The following is a 19,135-nucleotide window of genomic DNA, read 5'->3' as shown; positions in this document are numbered from 1 at the left end:
ACAAGATATAGTCATCTTATAAAACTTTTTTATGAATGGTAGTGTAAAAGGTGTCTAGGTGCATAGACTTTTCCTCTTCTTCTTCTAATATAATTCAATTTCAGAGAGATTTTTAAGATTATTTTTCCAATACAAAGAAATCATTATGTCCTTTATTATATATTATTTAAACTATTGCATACAGTAAAATAGTAATTCCTCCAATTCAAAATCTAGAAAAAAGGACTATGTTGTTATTTTCATATTCTGAATTCATAAAAACATACAATGATGAGAGTTTATAATTATTAATTGAGACAGTACAACTGAAGAAATTTTCACCCTAGAAGTACAATTTTTGTTCTTGAATATGATACACTGTTGGGTGGTGAAAAATGAGCAGGAGAATAAATTTAATGTATTTGATAGATATGAGAATGTTGCAATAGATAAATAGATTCATTTAATAACAATAGAAATAAATGTGTTTCAAAGAAAGTTGACATAACATCTGCTGTAGAAAAAAAGATAATAAAATTGGTAGTTTGAGTACATGCAAGGAACACCAATAGAAAATCAAGAAGGAGCACAGATAGTATAGAGAGTGACTTTATATCTAAAAGTAGGGGAAAACAGATAAAAGTTATAGTCTATATACAGAAGAAGTTATAAATTATTTAGATGACAACAATTTATCTATTATGTAAAAATTACGTTACAACATTTTAATATTGTATGATATATTAAAAGTATTTAAAAATAATTTTAATTATTTTTTGTAACGAAAAATTAGGTGATAAATTTATTATGTATATGGTAATCAAATCCAGAAATATTTTTCTCATTGATAAAACTGTTAAGATATTTAATCTTTCCTAAGATGCATTTAAATCTAAATAATACTTTACAATTTTAGTTTTGAAAATGCTGATTTTACATCTTTATAATAACACAAATACTAAATAGTTATTAATATTGAATACATCAATTTTAAATACTTTTTATATTTTATATTTCAACTTCTATAATTAATATTATAACACATTTAAACATTCATAATTTTGAGCATAAGATTTAAAGTTGATCTATAAACTTCATCCAATCAAATAATTATTACAAATGTGAACGAATTTTAACTGTATGTCAATGTATAATTATATTTTGGGGGCATTTTTTGATATGCTGTTAGCATATTCCTATTAAGTAGAAATGCATGCTAAAAAGTTTTGTCAAAAATGTATTTTATTAAGAAGAAAGGGAAATGAAGAGAGAGAAAATAAAATAACGTGAATAAAAAAAAACAAAATGAGACAAGAAAAAAATTATACGTCTACATATTTGGATAATCATAATTATGGTATAATAATAGTTAGTGCTTTAAAAGTATGTTCATAAAGAAAAATCTAATACATATTTGGACAAAAATTTGTAATCTTAAGACTTTCAATATATACTAAAAATCGTACATATTGGATTATTCGTGAGTTAGAAAAAAAGTTTGATGAACATCAAATTTATTTTGAAAAGAATAGAATGTTAAATATAAATAATGAATACTATGATGTGATAAAAGAAAGATGAAAAAAAGAATAGTTCTTAGTAAAATATATTTTGACATACAGCTGTAAGACAGTGTGATGGCTTATGAGGGAAAGATAGAAACTGAATTCCAGTGTAACATGATTCAGGAAAGAGACAGAGAAGTACAAAGCTGAAAGAAGAAAAAAAAAATTGATGATTAAGATCAGAATATATGTTGCTGTTTTAAAAATAGATTTAGTTCTCACAATGATTGCTTGAATTAAGTATCGATAATTGCAAACCTGTGACCCATGCATGTATATATAGTAATCGGGATGGTATCCATGATTGTTCCCCAGGCGATGTGTTACTTCAAAGGAATAGTTAAAATTGACACTTACATACACCGAGTTCCTTTTCTTGATCCCAATTTGATGATGAATTCGGATGCTTAAATACCACCAATCATAATATTGCAAAGTGTATTAAGTAACTATCAAACTGGGCATCGTCATATCAGCACTTTTGACAACATTTTTACAGAAACACAAAAGTAAACGAATTGAAAGTGATATACATATATATATATATAGAGAGAGAGAGAGATGACATGAGAAAAGAAACTATATATGACACGGATTAAGGTTCCTTTTTTTTCCTTGCGGGGTTACCAGAATAACAGAAGAAGTAGAAGGTGCAGAAGGGTTGTTTTGTTTCTAGTTCCAATTGAGTAGCTCCTCGATCATCTGCAGAGCGAGTGTATCCTCTTCTTCTTCCTCTTCTTCTTCTTCTACGACTACTTCACTGTTTGCAGCAGTGTGATTAGCACCACTGTTGGGGGACCATGCTGATTCACCCTGGGTCTGCTTCTTGCCAAGCTCGACCCTCATGACCCAGCTGGAGCCAGAATGTGGTCCTGCACCTTTCTGCCACACTCCAATGTGGGAGTTATCAGCATCGAGCCTGAGACAGGTGAGGGAAGGGGCAGGGTCTTTGCAGTACTTTCTGAGCTTTGTGCTGAGGAGTTCGGAAAGAGCTTTGGGAGATAAGAAAGCGTTGTCAGAAGCAGCAGCAGAAGAAGTGGCAGCGGCGGCGGCGGCGGCGGAGTCAGGTTGAGGGTGGTTCTTTGAAGTGGGGAAGTTAGTCTTGGCATTCTGACCGTTCATCAAAATGGCTGCTTGATCATAAGCCCTTGCTGCAGCCTCAGCTGTCTCAAAGGTCCCAAGCCACACCCTTCTCTTGCTGCAGTGAGGAGAAATAAATAAAGAAAGAGAAAGAAAGGATTAGTAATAGATAAGAGGAAGAAACAGAAGAAAAAGAAGAAGAAGAAGCAGCATTGTATATTGTGTTGGTGTTGGAGATTAATGAGATGATTACAGCAAAGGGTGGCGAATTTCTGACACCCAGGAGCCCCACTGGCGTTGCCTGACTCCTCTGAACTTCTTGGCTTGTACCATAATGGCGCGTGAGAGAGTGAGGAAGAGAGGTGAAGGGAATTAATAGAGGGATTAATAGGAAGAAAAAGAAGAGTAGTGTAAGTATTTAACAAGTGTTAATGAAATATATGTGGGTTGTCGGTGAGATTGGACGGAAAGTTGAAGTGAACAGTAGAGAAGCAATAAAAGTTTCACCTGCACCACTTTGATAAATCCATGCCTCCTTAACAACTCAAATTAATGACCACCTTGTAGGCCTCCTTCTGCCCACACACATTATGCAATCACAACCTGTGTTCCATTTCCACCCACGGAATGTCAAAAATATATATTACCCTGTAATTTCACCTTTTCAGCTCACTCTTTCCATCACGTGAATTCTTAACGGATAATGTTTTCTCATGGATTGTCTTATTCATGGTTACGTCAAGTAATGTTTTTACCATGGAGTCAACCGATTCCTAATATCTGTTACAGAAAAGCTTTCTCCTTCATATGCACCCATCATCTCCTATTTTTCATAGCTCCCAAACTAGGATCATCTCTCATCCCTATTTTCTTCTCTCTTAGACTAATGCAGATTTTTAAAATCCTAACTCTTTTCATTATTAGGAATCAGTTACAGGATACGTTGAGTATTGATTTGAACGAGACCGAAAGAATGTATTTAAGTGAATTGGAAGGTGAAATGTGTGTTATTTTTTTTATTGTAGAATGAAATCTGATGTATTTTTTAAAGAGATTTAGGGTGAAAGTAAATGAATTTAGAGGTAAAATTTGTAAAACCTTGTAAGTGATATAAATGATGTGATAGATAAAAAATAAAGTTTTAATAGATTAAGATATAAATTTAAATTTTACTCTTATAATTAAAATTGATATATTATTTTTATTATTATTATTAATATTATTATTATTTATTATATATATATATAACCAAACATATAAAACATATAATAATACCAACATATAATATATGTTGGGTCCAATTTTATTAATATATGCTAGAATCGATTTCAAAATAAACTAATAACAATGATACAAGTGTACGTTTTAATTTTTTTAAGGAAAAAAAACATATATTGGAAACTCTAAGCCTAAGTATTTAATAATTTTTTTAAGAAGTAAAAGGATGAACATGCAAGTTATTAGAGAGGGTGAGAATAACAAATTACTGAATTGAAACATTCTCAACTTAATATATCCAATCCATTTTACTGAATTGAAAAATGATAATCGATTTTGTCTTGCTAATAGTCCATTTGATTAGCCAATTGAGATAATTGATTTGTTAACTACTCCCATGAAGATAAATGATTTTAGTTGATAATTAATTTGGAATCTTATAATTGATTTGAAATCCATCACTTCAATATCTCATCAAAATACCTAAAATAAGTAAAACATCACAATTACAAAACAAACATAACCAAACGAACTAAATAGTATAAATAAATGAATTATATAGAACTCTATTGAGTTATTAAACAAAGCTTCACACAATGCATCTAACACATTTCTTACCTCACTAAGAACAGAAAGGAATAAAACAAAATAGTTTTAAAAAAATCTGACAACTTTTAAAAAACTATATTGAATTCAAATGCATGAAACTAAATACCTATTATATATTTCATGAAGTCCAAACATATTGGATTATCCATGATTATCAAGTAATTGTTCAAAGTTTAGTAGAATATTATAATTCAAGTTTCAAGTTAAAATAAATCTGAACTTAACTTACCAAAATTAGTAACAACTTCAAATTTAAGTAAAAACTGTAAATATACGTAAAAAATATCAAAATCCTAGAACTTTAAATTATGTTCATGATCCCGATTATTCATTATTCATATAATATTACAAAACACAACTCAATATCAACTAAAAAAGAACAACTTGACTAACTTAATTATTTGTACTAATTAATTTGATATGTAAATATCTCACAAATCAGTCCGCATCAATTAATCAATCATAACCTAAGTTGAAATGTTACTAGTTTTCTTTATTTGGATTTCCTTGTATCCTAGGAAAAACATAGTTTAAAGGAAATGATGAGTGACTAATGTCCATAGAAGTTCTAACATTAGAGAATTAAACTTTATTTAACGTATTGTAGTGACTTTAACAACGAAAAAAGAGAGACTTTAGAGTAGGTTTGGAAATTTGAAAAGAAAGAAGAAAGAGAATGAAAAAGCAATAACATGTTTTCTATTTTAAAAAGAAAAATAAAGAAATGTTATTGATTACAATGACACGCCACACAACTAAATTGATCCCATTTTATTACTTTTCTATTATAACCTAAAACAAACCTAAGTTTGTTTACTACACCTCTCTAAAATACTATTCTCACACCCTTGATTATCCCTATTATCATAAATCTCTTAAATATAAAACATCACATATATAGAAAACAAAAATTTAAATATACATAAAATTTAGTTATCGTTTACTGAATAATTTCATGCACTAATTTATTACACAAAAACCATAAGTACTTATATAATTAGTTTCATTTAAGCTTGCCCCAATGGTGTATGATTCAAAACCCAAGTACAATTTTTCTTAACTTTCTCAATTTGAAACTTTCTAAATTCAGGCCAGAAAAGTTGCTTGAGCAATGTTCTCATACCTAGTCAAGTTCATAACCAAATGTGAATTTTTGGTATGTGAAAAAGTTTCATACGAAAAACATATTTATTGGACAAAACATTAAACAAATAAAAAACATAAAGTATTAAATTTAAGACTTTTAAATGCAAAAAGAAACTAAAACATAAAGAACTAAAAAAATCACTTATCCTTTTTTATACATTTTATGGATTATACATAACGATCCATGAATATCCCAAAGATTCTTTATTCTAATAATTTATTAGATTTCTTATTTTACCTCATTATTTTTACTTCATAAAAGCTGTACAAGTACAAATTAGTTAAGCATTAGATATAAAGGAAAAGTACAATGGACCAAAAGGAATTAATATCATCTAAAATTTTCAAAATGATACATAGATTAATAGTGAAAAAACAAATTCAAGAAATCTGAAAATTGAAAAAACAAAGGGATATTTTTATTATTGATTATTTAAGTATAATTTAACAAATACTTATTTCTCACATAAATTTGTTTTTATCACAATCAACATTTTCGCTCCTATAGTTCTCAGACAATTAAAGATGTATTTTATTAAAAATAATTTATCATCATCATAGAAATGTTTTATATATATATATATATATATATATATATATATATATATATATATATATATATTACTAGGAAAAAGGAGGAAAAACAGTTTTTTTGTCTAAAATACAAAATTAAAAATATACCTAAAAGAATTAGCTCTTTAATTTTTTTTCCAAGTCAAAAAGACTTTGAAACAAAAGGGCTCAAATTAAAGATACTAGTTGATTTGTTGAAATTTGGTTTATGATTATGGTAACCACTTTGCTTTTCCTATTTTTATCCACTTTATTTATACGTGTGGTTTAAGGCATAATGAACCACTTATGGATACAATAATGTACACTATAATAGTGAGAAAAGTGTAAAATTTCATTCATAAAAATAAATCTAAATATTTTTTTATTAATTTTTTTTTATTGTCCCCTACTAAATATTAAAAATATAGTAGAAATATACTGTGTTAATATTTTAAATATTTTTTTTAATATATTTTAAAACATCAAAAATTAATTATAATCGCTATATTACGAAAGAAAAAAAATCAAAATTCCATGGAAATTGACTTAGTCATCGTCATATTTTGGCGTTTAGTAGAAGGTTGTTAATTTATTGTTTAACAAACATATCCAAGTGTCTCTTCGTCATTGGAGCTATTTATTGTGGGGGCAAAATTTTGAACCTTCCACAAATTTTTCCCTTTTTTTATTTTGTTACGATATAATAATTAAAAATTTGAAACTTTAATTACATTCTTTATTTTATTCTTTAATTTGATAAAAGCATTTTTATTAAATATCTGGTGATAAGCCTTGCAATATTAGGTGGATTTCACCTACTGTTGTTGAAATAATGTGATAGCGATAGTGGAGACATAGAAAATGCGTATGGGCCATCAATAATAAAGGAGAGGCTGCTGTTAACATCTCAATATTTGAGAAAAGTCCCACATCCTTATTGGTTACTTAGCCACCAATTCATTTCTTAAAAGAATTTCCACATTACCACAAATTAATTTCTCAATTATAACAAAAAATAACACGTTGTCTTTATTTTTCTAAAGCTTTAATTAAGTTCTATCCATCTTATAATTTACTATTGGGTGTTAACAAATTTATTATAAGTCCAGAAGTGGTAATATTTAGATATTCAAAAAAAAATTCAAATTGACACTTTAACTTTTAATTATTTTAAATAAATAGAAAAACAATTTTGATTATATTGTTATAATAAATATATAAAATAAATTAAAATAATAAGTATGTAATTTATTTATCAAAAATTTTCTTTCGCCAAAAGACATTAGATTGAATTAACTCGTTTTTAGTTCATTATAAGATGGATTAATCAATTTTATGAATTGGCTCGATTTGAGACTCTTGTTAATCATCATCCTTAAATATATCAATGTAAACTTTATAAAGCAATTGACCTGGTAATTAATTGGGTTAAATATGTTTGTTATTCCTTAACTTTAAGTAAAAATTAGAATTAGTCACTCCTTGAAACATTAGACCAATTTAGTCTCATATATTTACATATGTGTGAATTTAATCCTTATAAAAAAATTTTATTAAATTTATTTGACGTTTCAAAAGCATTTCAAGATAATATTTGAGTAGTTTATACCGTTTGACACATTTTCGCTTTAATGTTAAATCAAATACTATCATGAAATGTATTTGAAATTTCAAATAAACTTAATAAAATTTGATTAAAAAAAACTAAATTTAGCATATTTAAAAGTTGAAAAACTAAGACCAAAGTTTCATAGATGTACTAATTTTAATTTTCAAATATATTTAATTCTAATTAATTTATTTTCTCATAGGTGTTTCCTTATTGTAAAAAGTTCAATAAAAAGGCTAAAGTCATTTAAAAACATATTTAATAATTAAATATTTAAAAATAGGCTAATTTTTTTATGACGTCGTTAATTCTTCAACGACTTTAAGTTTTTGATCAAGCATTTTAATTAAAGTTAACAAATGTGCAATGAAAGCATTCTAACCGAGAGTGTCTCGAAATAAACTTTTTTATTTTGTAAGCTTAATTTTGTGTACAGTTTGTGGAAATACAAATACAAACAGTAATACAGTAAATACAAAAGTCTGAGACAAATAGCAAATTTTAATTATTATTATTTTAGATTTTGTTTTCCTCTCCCAACCACATTTCTCTTTCTCCAAACATAACAGACCCTGAATTCTCTTTCCATGTTTCTCTCCAAATATATACACATCATAATCAACTTAATACAAATGTGTTTTTTATAATAATAATAATAATGATGATGATGATAGTAATAATTAAATAAATATAATATGTTAGAATAAAAAATATCGTGATATTTTATTCATGCAAAAAGTAAATAAAAAAATATTACTGATTCACGGCAGTTTTTTATGCAGAGTAAATAAAAAAAAATCTGAATGTAGTTAAGCTAATAATAATAACTGCTACCAATAAGACGGTCAAACTAAACAATGTGACGTGATTTTCAAATTTATGTTGAAATGTGACTTTTATTATTACTATTTCCATCGCATTTAATTAAACTTCCGTACTGCATGTTTGGCCATTTCTGAGAAATCTCCAAACTAATTCCAATTTTATTATTTCACTCAATTTGACTATTCTCTGGGTTGTGGTATACGTCACCTTACGGCAATTAAAGGAGACAGAGAATATCTACCATTACTTAATAAAATAGAAAAATAAAATTGTATTCGCAGTATTTGCAAATGGATATTAGATATATTTTTATAGATATCTGTGTAGTGGATATTATTTTTTTATTATTTCTTGTTGGTAAGATAAGTATTTAATATAAAAATAATATATTTTTTAATATTAAATATTAAAAAACAATTACAATTGTATTAATGTTAAATAATAATTGATTGAATATTAAATAATTATAATTAATTATATTTAAATTTAGAAATAAGTTACAAAAATAAAAATACAAGAAAAAATAATAAATATTAGATTCCTTAATATTTTAATAACTTAAAACAACGATAAGTATGAATGAAAAACAAGCATCGAGAATATGACAAATACATATATTTACGTTCTTATTTCAATTTAAGAAATCAAGTATTATTTTTATCCTATTAATATAAAAGTTTATTGTTTAAATTGTGATAAATTTAAATAATAACCAAAGAGATATATTCATTTGTCATCTTCATTCGTAACCGAAGGTTTCTTACCGTTCCTAGTTCTTATCTATAACTTAGAAGCATAAATAATTTAAGGTTTTAAATTTTAAATTAAAATAACGTAGTTAATAGTTAATTTAATGTAATGAATATTGAAAATAAAGTTTTACTTATAAATATTGAGTGTTTTTCACAAATTTTAATTATAAAAATTTTGGTAGTGGTGGAATGAAATTATTTATAAAGATTTGCGTTCTCTTCAATGAAAAACTTTCACTCTGTCATTGGTGTTTTTTTTATTCTCTATAAAAAAAGTAGAGTGTAAAACGTTTTAAGGAATGAAATAATAGGTACCGGTGTCTTAAATGACCAGAATAATTAATATCTATTAAAGTTTACACAAGTTAATTATGATATTAAATTAAATTTGATTTAATAATTATTAGTATAATTTTGTTCTCTTTAAAGAAAATAAAATATGAATAAATATTGTACAATTTTTTTAATATTTTATTTAATATTTATTAATAAAATTTAAAAATAATTAAATAATTATATATTTGTTAATGTTAATAAAAATTAAAAAATAATTAAACATAAAAGAATTAAATTAATATAAAAACTAACAAAAAATAATATTAAATATTTAAAGAGTTTAAAAAATAATTAAAGTATTAATTTGAAGTTTTATTAAGTTTATTTTTATTTATTTTTAGATGATCTTTGTAACATCCTTCATAGTCTAATAAAATGTTAAAGAGATATTTTTTTTCTTAATTTTTATTAAAAATTTTAAAAATTCTAAAACAATTATTTTATATCATAAAATTATTATTTAAAAATTTTTAAAAAAAATTGTTTTTATAAAATCTGTTATATATATTTATATTATTTTAGTTAATAAAATTATTTATTTCAAATTTTAATGAAAAAAATGAAAGTAGTGCTCATTAATTATTTATCAACCTGTTTCAGTTGGTTAACATCTTCATTATATAATTCAACTGTTCATACACATAGTAGAAAAATGAATGTTTGGAATTTTATCAAGCATGGAGAATCGGGGCCCGAAATATTTATTGAGCAAATAAAAGAATAATAAAAGTCAAGCCAAGGAATGGATCATTAAAGCAAAAGCCTCAATTAAATTGCTATTACATCACATTCACAATAATTTTAGAAAAACTTATATTTTTTGCATAGTTAAACATATGTGTCTTATCAATTTAAAACGTATAACCAATCCTTAAAAAAACGTAATTTATATAATTTTAAATTAGTACTGATTAAAAATGTAATATATTTCCAAATTATCATGTGTATTATTGAACTTCTGTTCTACTATATCCTTTTTTGTCAATTCATGTCCTATTTCAAAGATAAGAAATGGATTAAAATCTTTTATACTGCATAGAAAAATAAAAAATCTCACATGCTTAATCATTTGAAATACTTCGCTACTTGTTTATCGCAAAAGACAACTCCCAGTTAATTTAAATATATGTGTAATATACATGCAACATCAAAATATATCAAATTTTTATTTCTTTGTCATACAGTGTCTCCTTTACTAGTTTGGCTAATAAATAATTGTATCTCTTCCACTTTGTTTATATCTATAATTAATAAATAATAGTTTCTATAAAAATGTGCTATTCAAGTTATTAACATCAAATATAACAAATGTAACTCCGGTTTCAAGTTATTAAATTAACAAATATTACAAGTTACTAATTTAATTATATTATATTTATAATTAATATAAGGAAGATATTATGTATTGTAGGATATAATCGTAAGATGATGTAATTCGTCTATGAATATACAAGAGAAATGAAATTACAAAAATAACTAAATTTATATGAAATGATTTATTTTAATTAAAATTTTTCTTTTTTTTATAAAAAGTATTTCATAAAAAATGGTTGGTGGGACATAAAAGTCTCTTCAAGCGATAGGTTTGAAGTTGAGTAGTTTCTTTGAGAGCAGTGGCTAGACCAATCTACACTGTTAAGCAGTTAAGCACCATATCACATAGCATAGAGGCAAGGTTTTTCAACTAGTTAATATGTTGAGGTTCATAAGTCAAACAAGTCTAGGTGATTGTGGTAAGAGAAAATGAGGAGAACATAGTTTCTCTTCTACCCGATGAATGAATTTTCGAGATTGAAATTTTTTGTTGTTGCGAAGATCGTAAAATCCACTTTTTGTCTCAAAAGTTTTGGGCTTAGTCTTACTAGAGGGCCCAGGGTCAACCCACTTATTTTTCATGACCCCTTTCAGTTGCTCCTTTACTCCCATTTTGTCTCCTCACCTAAAAACAACTCTTTTACCTTCTCCCTTTTTCTGAAGTAGGAGCTCTGCTAGGCCTTAAGCTACGTATTCCTTCGAGTGAGCTGTTAGTAGAACGTTCCTTCCTCTACACAAGTCAATCCCCAACCCCTATTACATCTTGTTTTTTCTTTTTTGAAGCTTTGGTTCCACTGTAATATATGATAGGGTCTCAGTTTCGTCTCCCTTGGTTTTGTTTTCCACTGTAATTGTGTTGTAGTGTTCTTTTTTGGGACTTGTTCTTGCTGGGCTAGCATCTGTCAAGATAAGGAAAGTTAGGGTTTTGAACGTTTTTAAAATATGTTGCTTGTTTTGGTTTTGTTTTCTTGTTCAAGTGCTTGGATGTTGATTGTGATGGTGTGATAATATGATATATGTATTTTTGGACGGATTCTGATGTTGCATGCAGGAGCAAGAGAGAAACTGCTATTCTTGCCTAGACGAGAATCCTCTAGCCTAAGCGAGAATAACATAGAACTCTCCTTTGTCTCTGCGCGAATTGTCGCTCAAGCGAGAATTCTCGCCCAAGTGAGAGCAGTCTCACCTAAGCGAGATGGTCTAGCTTAAGCGAAAACTCGCAGTGATGCACTGTACCATCTGTTTGAGCTCTCGCCCATGTGAGGAGAGTCTAGCTTGAGCGAGGGGACCCTGTCGCTTGAGTGAGGGGACCCTATCGCTTGAGCGAGAATGATGCAGATTTGCTCCAAACTCTGTGATTTCACTTGTGGATGGATTGAATTACTCTTATAAGCATGAACTAGTGACTTTGTATGTATTATGGGATATTTTGAGCTAAGATTTATGTGCTTGGTATGAAATGAAATATGAATTTGGTGGGTTGGTTGTGCATTGGCATGAGAATATAATGCTTTGAGATAACATGTGGATTTGGTGTGAGAAAGATGGATATGGTATGAGCTACACATAATTCCATGAGACTCTTAGCAAGATTTTATGGTGGTGTTGTAGTGTATATAATCAGATAAGGATTCAAGCAAGGTTGCATCCTGAAACTCTAAAGAATCAATCAGACTCACATAGAGCAGACTGATTCAAGTGGTGAGAATAGCAAGAGGTCCTAGACTCTGACAGGATAATGACCTTAGATGATCATGGACTAACCTTGTGCGTGGTAGGGTGAAACCCATTGGCAATGACTCTGCAGAGCAGTTGAGGTCACCACAAGTGCAGACATCAAACGAATATGATCTCTTATATGTATCCGGATAATTGAGTTAGTGAGTCTTTATTGTTTGCCATCACATGCCTTATATGCTTACTGATTTATTTGTTCATAATATGCTTGCTCATTTATATTTTAAGAAAAAAAAATTTCTTTAGCTTACCTTTTCTTGTTGTGTTTGTTTCCTGTTTGGTTTTCCTTTTGCGATGATCACCAAATCTTTGGTGTGAGCAGATGTGGAGACTCGGGATGATCGTGATGTTGACGGAGATATTTCTACTTAGTTAGACTCATTGGTTCTTTATTACTCATTGTTGAGCCTTTCTCCTTATGAACTATTATTTTAATTTCATTGCTCTATGAGCAACCTTTTGTAAATTGTTTCATGTTTAGTCTATGTTCAAGGTATTTTGTTGTGCGAGGATCCAACCTTTTGGTATATTATAGATGACTGTAATGGTTGATTCTTATATACTTATGTCGCTACTCTACTTTATCCTATAAACATGTGACATTTTATTTATTAGAATTATTCTATTAAATCGAGACGTATAAATTTCATAAAAATGTGCTATTCAAGTTATTAACTCATCAAATATAACAAATGTAATTCCAGTTTCAAGGTATTAACAAATATATTAAAAGTTACTAATTTAATTATATTATATTTATAATTAAAATAAGGAAGATGTTATGTATTGTAGGATATAACTGTAAGATGATGTAGTTCGTCTATGAATATACAAGAGAACTGAAATTACAAAAATAGCTAACTTTATACAAAATGATTTATTTTAATTAAAAATTTACTTTTTTTATAAAAAGCATTTCATAATTTTATAATAACAAAAAATCGCAAAAATCAATTCAAAGTAAAGTATTACTTTATTTATGCTGAATTAAAATGGAATCGAAGTGCATTTGTCTTTTATATTTACTTTAGATAAATTTTTTTAAATCCAATCAAATTAGGGTATACTTTTTCATTAAAAAAATATAAAAGTATTTTTATTATTTTAGAAATAAATATTAAGAGATGTTTGTTCCAATTCAAAGTATAAAATTGTATTTCCTGTACTTAAATTCCCACAAATATTATGTCCCAGATTTCCGTGAAACATTATTCATTCAATTGTTTTTTTTTTTCAGAAATATTAAAACATATTTAACTAAAAAAGTTCAAAATAAAACAATTCTTATACGTTAATATAACTAATAAAAACAAAAATTAACGTGTGAGAGATAATCATTTTAATTTTTTAATAACATGTTCTGTAAAAAACTTCCCCGTTTAAGTATTTAATTAGTAGATTTAAACATTGTACTATTTTGTCTTGTTTTAATTTTGTATGGTTTTAGGACTTAACTGTGCGTGGTATAGTTACATATTGTACAAAAATAGACAAATTGAGTTAAACACAGAGAAAAACACAATTGATGGTGATGTTATGTTCATGTAAGTAAGAGTTGAAAGTTCTGTCATATTTTTCTCCATATGTTTCCCATTCTCACACATTAACAGTACCTTGATTTTGTGAAATCCCTTTGTGACTGGACTCATTTCAATTCACTAGAAACAAAAATCCTTAACCTGAACCTTAACAACAACAATGGACCCAGAAACACACAAAAAGTCATAGCATCGTACAGGAGTCACTGTTGTTACTTGCTTCAAATACTTTTTAACTGCGGAATATGTTTGAAAACAAACATTCTCGTACAATACTCTCTTCCTTGAATGTTAAGGTGAGAACTAATTCCTTAGTTGAGAAATTGCAAAAGAATCTCTATTCTTCAAAGCCATGTTTGTTTGCATAGTATATCTCTTGCTTCAGAATTAAGACACACTATTTATCACATCACATCCATTACTCTTTCTATAAATGCATTCCATGAAGAGACCTTCAACATACGAACTGTATATCGTCGACTTTTTCCATGTAAGCAACTTCCATTTTTGCATTGATTTTAGCTATTTTATAAAATCTGTAACATGCATGCATGTGTTGGTGTTGTGGAAAGTAAAAGCTAAATATCTTTCTCGCCAGTTGCAGAATGTCGCGTTTGCTGCATGGAACGCTCGATGTGACCATATACGAGGTGGATGCACTGCCAACTCTTAACGACTGCGATTTCAATCTCTGCTGCAAGGTTCATGCCTTAACCCAAATTCTCCTGTTCTGTTCTTTCGTCAAATGTAGTCACAATACATATCTTTTTTTCTTTCCGATTACACAAAAAAAAAATGATATTTTCCTTTCTCTTCATTTATGATATACGATATTAATGAAGAAATGAACTAGTTTTGTATTTGTCAAATATAGTGTAGTATATAAGGATTATGTGAAAATTATTTCTTGTTTCTTGTTCATGTCTGGTTTGAATTTTGTAAACAGGGTACAAATCGAAGCGTGAGGAAGAGATTCCTTTCCCAACTCAAGAGTTGTCTGTTCTGTCAATGCCAAGGCCAACCCGGGGTACCTTAATTTTGGAGAAACTCTATTTTTATTTATTTATTTAGGCTTTTTTGACATTTAATTTGAAGTATGAAGCTTAAATTTCTTCTGATTAGTCTAATTCTTTACATGTAATAACGTTTCACAGTCTACCCAAACGGGTCTGTATGCAACAGTTGATTTAGATAAGGCAAGAGTTGGAAGGACTAAAGTGGTAAATGATGAACCCTCCAACCCCACGTGGAATGATACCTTTCGGATATACTGTGCCCATTTGATCTCCCATGTTATATTCACTGTCAAACAAAAAGACCCCATTGATGCAACTCTAATTGGAAGAGCTTATGTCCCAGTTGAGCAAGTCGTCAAAGGTAACATAGTGGACACATGGGTCCCAATATTGGACGAGGATCGCAACCCCATTCCCAGTGACTCTAAAATCCATGTCAAAATGCAATTCTCTAATGTTTTGAATGACATAAACTGGTCTGGAGGAATAAGAAGTCCGAGGTTTCAAGGAGTTCCCCACACCTTCTTTAGTCAAAGAACCGGCTGCAACGTTACTTTGTACCAAGATGCTCATGTTTCACATGGTTTTCAACCGTGGATTCCCTTGTCGGGAAGGAATTATGAGTTTAGGAAATGCTGGGAGGATATTTACAGTGCCATTGTGGAGGCTAGGTACTTTATTTACATAACTGGTTGGTCTGTGTACACTGAAATAAGCTTGATTAGGGACCCCATGCAGCCCAAGAGAATCACCCTTGGGGAACTTCTCAAGAGGAAAGCTGAGGAAGGTGTTAAGGTTCTCATGCTTGTTTGGGATGATAGAACATCTGTGCCAGACTTCAAGAAAGATGGCTTGATGGCAACCCATGATCAAGAAACTGCTGCTTACTTCAAAAACACAAAGGTGAATTGTGTTTTGTGTCCGCGGAACCCGGATGTTGGAAGAAGCATTGTGCAGGATCTGGAAACTTCAACAATGTTCACTCATCACCAGAAGAGTGTAGTTGTTGATACCCAATTTGTTGGTGCTCCGGTGGGACAACGACAAAAGAGAACAATAACAAGTTTCATAGGTGGCATTGATCTTTGCGATGGGAGATACGATACTCAGGAACATCCTCTGTTTTCAACTTTGGACACACTGCATAAAGATGACTTCCATCAGCCAAATTTCCCAGGTGCTTCCATCAAGAAAGGTGGTCCAAGAGAGCCATGGCATGATATTCACTGCAAGTTAGAAGGATATGTTGCTTGGGATGTTTTGTCAAATTTTCAACAAAGGTGGGAGAAGCAGGTTGGGAATCAGCATCTATTCCCTTCGAGCATGCTTAATGAATACTTTGTCCCTCGAACCACTGCGGCAACGACCAATGATAATGAAACATGGAATGTTCAGTTGTTCAGATCCATTGATGGTGGTGCAGCTTCTGGCTTCCCCCCAGACCCAGAAGAAGCAGCTGAATTAGGCCTTGTTAGTGGGAACAACAACATCATTGAAAGAAGTATTCAAGATGCGTACATAAATGCTATTCGAAGAGCACAAAACTTCATCTACATTGAAAACCAATATTTCCTAGGGAGTTCATATGCTTGGCAAGCATCTGATATAGTAGTAGAGGATATTGGTGCGTTGCATCTCATACCAAAGGAGCTGTCATTGAAGATTGTTAGCAAGATTGAAGCAGGGGAAAGATTTTCTGTGTATGTTGTCATACCAATGTGGCCAGAAGGCATACCTGAGAGTGGTTCAGTTCAAGCAATACTAGATTGGCAAAGGAGGACAATGGAGATGATGTATGCTGATATAGCTCAAGCCATTCAAAGAACTGGAATTGAAGCGCACCCGAGAGACTACTTGACCTTTTTCTGCCTTGGAAACCGTGAGGCTCAGAAATCTAGCGAGTACACTCCCACTGAGGCACCAGAACCCGACACTGATTACTGCAGAGCACAAAAGTCTAGGCGATTCATGATCTATGTTCATGCCAAGATGATGATAGGTAAGGGATCCAACCCAAGACCACTTTTTTATGTTTATATGCACCAAAGTTTTCCGACATTTTTATGTTACATTGTTTAGTACTTTTGTATTTGGTCGTGACATGAGATTAAGAAGTTGTGTTGTGGTGACTCTTGCTTCCTTCAGTTGATGATGAATACATAATCATTGGTTCTGCGAACATAAACCAAAGATCGATGGATGGAGCAAGGGACAGTGAGATTGCGATGGGTGCATTCCAGCCACGGCATTTAACGTGTAATGGGCCACCCAGAGGACAGATATATGGATTTCGACGTGCACTGTGGTATGAACACCTCGGAGATGTTGATGATAGAAGCATTTTCGACGATCCTGAAAGCGAAGAATGCATGAAGCTTGTGAATAATCTTGCTGAAACCAACTGGGGTGTGTACTCTGAGCAAACTTTTGATGAGAATAGAGAATTTCACCACCTCATGCGTTATCCCGTAGAAGTAACCAAGCATGGAGCCATAACGAACCTTCCGGGGCTTCAATATTTTCCTGACACTAAGGCTCGGATTTTGGGTTCCAAATCAGATTATCTTCCTCCGATTCTCACCACTTAGCTTATAAACCATATGTAATTACTTGTTGGGAAGAGGGTGTCGAAGAATGTATGTTCATGTAAATGTCTGTTCTTACCATTTCCATCATAATAAACGTTACGCCTTTAGTGTCTAAGTACAACTCTTTTCTTCGTATTATCCGATTTATATTTGGGTTTAATTATTGTTTAGATATGTCTAAAAATATTAAGTTTGTCTTTTAATTTTTATTAATTTTAATTTGATTTTGATTTTGAAAAAATTGATATAATATGGTCGATCCCTTAAATTAATTAAAATGGATGAATGATTTTTTATCAAAATGAGAATGATTTACTTTATTGAGAAATTTAACAGAAAAGATTAAATTGTATCAATTTTATTAAAAATTGTAAGGGTAAAGATTAATATCATTGATGTAAGATGTTGAGAGGTTAAAATTTTTAATCAATGATATTATTTTTAACCTCTCTAAATTTTTAATCAATGATATTAGTCTTCATCTTTATCTTTTTCGTTCAAATTTTAAATTAATCATAATCCTCAATAAAAAATATTTAATAAAAATGTGAATTTTAATAAAAATATTAATATAATATTTATATAAAAATTAAATTTTCTCTTAATTTAGAGAGACAAAATTGTTCAATTTTAAAAAAAATTAAATTAAATAAAATTAAAAAAATATAAAATATAAAAACTAAATTAAATATAAAACATTACCTATTGACTTCACACGTGGTACGTGATTAGAAACTAACCAACGGACTAAATGAAATATTTTTGAACATTTGACAACATATCTGAAAATCTTCTTTAAAGTAATTTTCACAATTCATTTCTCTTGATTTGATCGCTCAGTCACTGTGAACTTGGCCGATGAGACCATACCATTTATATCATTCACCAACCTAGCCCCACACAATACAATACTGTATGTGAGGTGAAAAAACTTAGTCTTATAAATAAAAATACATAATTATCTTGAAGTCATCTATGTTTAAGTCAAGCCTTACCCTCGATGTAACACGCTGGCTCCTTGACTCTGTTAGATTCTCACTTGCATGGGAAAACTTACTTGTTTTCCTCCTTGTTTCGTCCCAGAAAAACAAAAGCTAAAAAGATCGAACTTTTTAATTCAATATACTTCAACGATTCTTTCCAATTTGACTAAACCACAAGGAGATCTCATCGATATTCCTGAGTGAGTTTTGGATGTTTGGTTTTGGAACAATTTAATGTAAGTAAATTAACCCAGAAATTGAGATCTAAGATCACTTGCCTAGCCT

General features: G+C 29.4%; 2 protein-coding genes across 3 annotated transcripts; one reads left to right on the top strand and one right to left on the bottom strand.

Annotated features, from left to right (window-relative positions):
- Window positions 1–1,990: 1,990 nt before the first annotated feature.
- LOC114163186 (ethylene-responsive transcription factor SHINE 2-like) lies at window positions 1,991–3,168 on the bottom strand. The gene is made up of 2 exons (XM_028047334.1): window positions 2,878–3,168; window positions 1,991–2,742 (listed from the first exon to the last, which is right to left on the bottom strand). The coding sequence occupies exons 1-2, from the start codon at window positions 2,955–2,957 to the stop codon at window positions 2,217–2,219; spliced, it is 606 nt and encodes a 201-aa protein (XP_027903135.1). The 5' UTR covers window positions 2,958–3,168; the 3' UTR covers window positions 1,991–2,216.
- An 11,560-nt stretch (window positions 3,169–14,728) lies between these two features.
- LOC114175289 (phospholipase D alpha 1-like) lies at window positions 14,729–17,982 on the top strand. Of its 2 annotated transcripts, none has more exons than XM_028060071.1 (5): window positions 14,729–14,753; window positions 14,862–14,964; window positions 15,210–15,290; window positions 15,418–17,278; window positions 17,425–17,982. In XM_028060071.1, exons 2-5 carry the CDS (start codon window positions 14,869–14,871, stop codon window positions 17,865–17,867), a joined length of 2,481 nt encoding a protein of 826 aa, XP_027915872.1. In that variant the 5' UTR covers window positions 14,729–14,753; window positions 14,862–14,868; the 3' UTR covers window positions 17,868–17,982. The 2 variants fall into 2 exon arrangements, with proteins under 2 accessions (XP_027915872.1, XP_027915880.1); XM_028060079.1 differs by having other exon boundaries at window positions 14,741–14,753; window positions 14,868–14,964.
- The last annotated feature ends 1,153 nt before the right edge of the window (window positions 17,983–19,135 follow it).

Source organism: Vigna unguiculata, chromosome 1, assembly GCF_004118075.2.
Source record: "Vigna unguiculata cultivar IT97K-499-35 chromosome 1, ASM411807v1, whole genome shotgun sequence".
Taxonomy (NCBI): domain Eukaryota; kingdom Viridiplantae; phylum Streptophyta; class Magnoliopsida; order Fabales; family Fabaceae; genus Vigna; species Vigna unguiculata.
This window is presented reverse-complemented; position numbering and strand designations above follow the sequence as displayed.

Excerpts from the sequence above, each read along its gene's own strand:
- LOC114163186 (XM_028047334.1), bottom strand. The coding sequence starts at position 2,957 with ATGGTACAAGCCAAGAAGTTCAGAGGAGTCAGGCAACGCCAGTGGGGC. Across the intron at positions 2,743-2,877 it reads GAAATTCGCCACCCTTTGCT|CAAGAGAAGGGTGTGGCTTG; the intron begins GTAATCATCTCA and ends TCCTCACTGCAG.
- LOC114175289 (XM_028060071.1), top strand. The coding sequence starts at position 14,869 with ATGTCGCGTTTGCTGCATGGAACGCTCGATGTGACCATATACGAGGTG. Across the intron at positions 14,965-15,209 it reads ATTTCAATCTCTGCTGCAAG|GGTACAAATCGAAGCGTGAG; the intron begins GTTCATGCCTTA and ends TTTTGTAAACAG. Across the intron at positions 17,279-17,424 it reads TCATGCCAAGATGATGATAG|TTGATGATGAATACATAATC; the intron begins GTAAGGGATCCA and ends TGCTTCCTTCAG.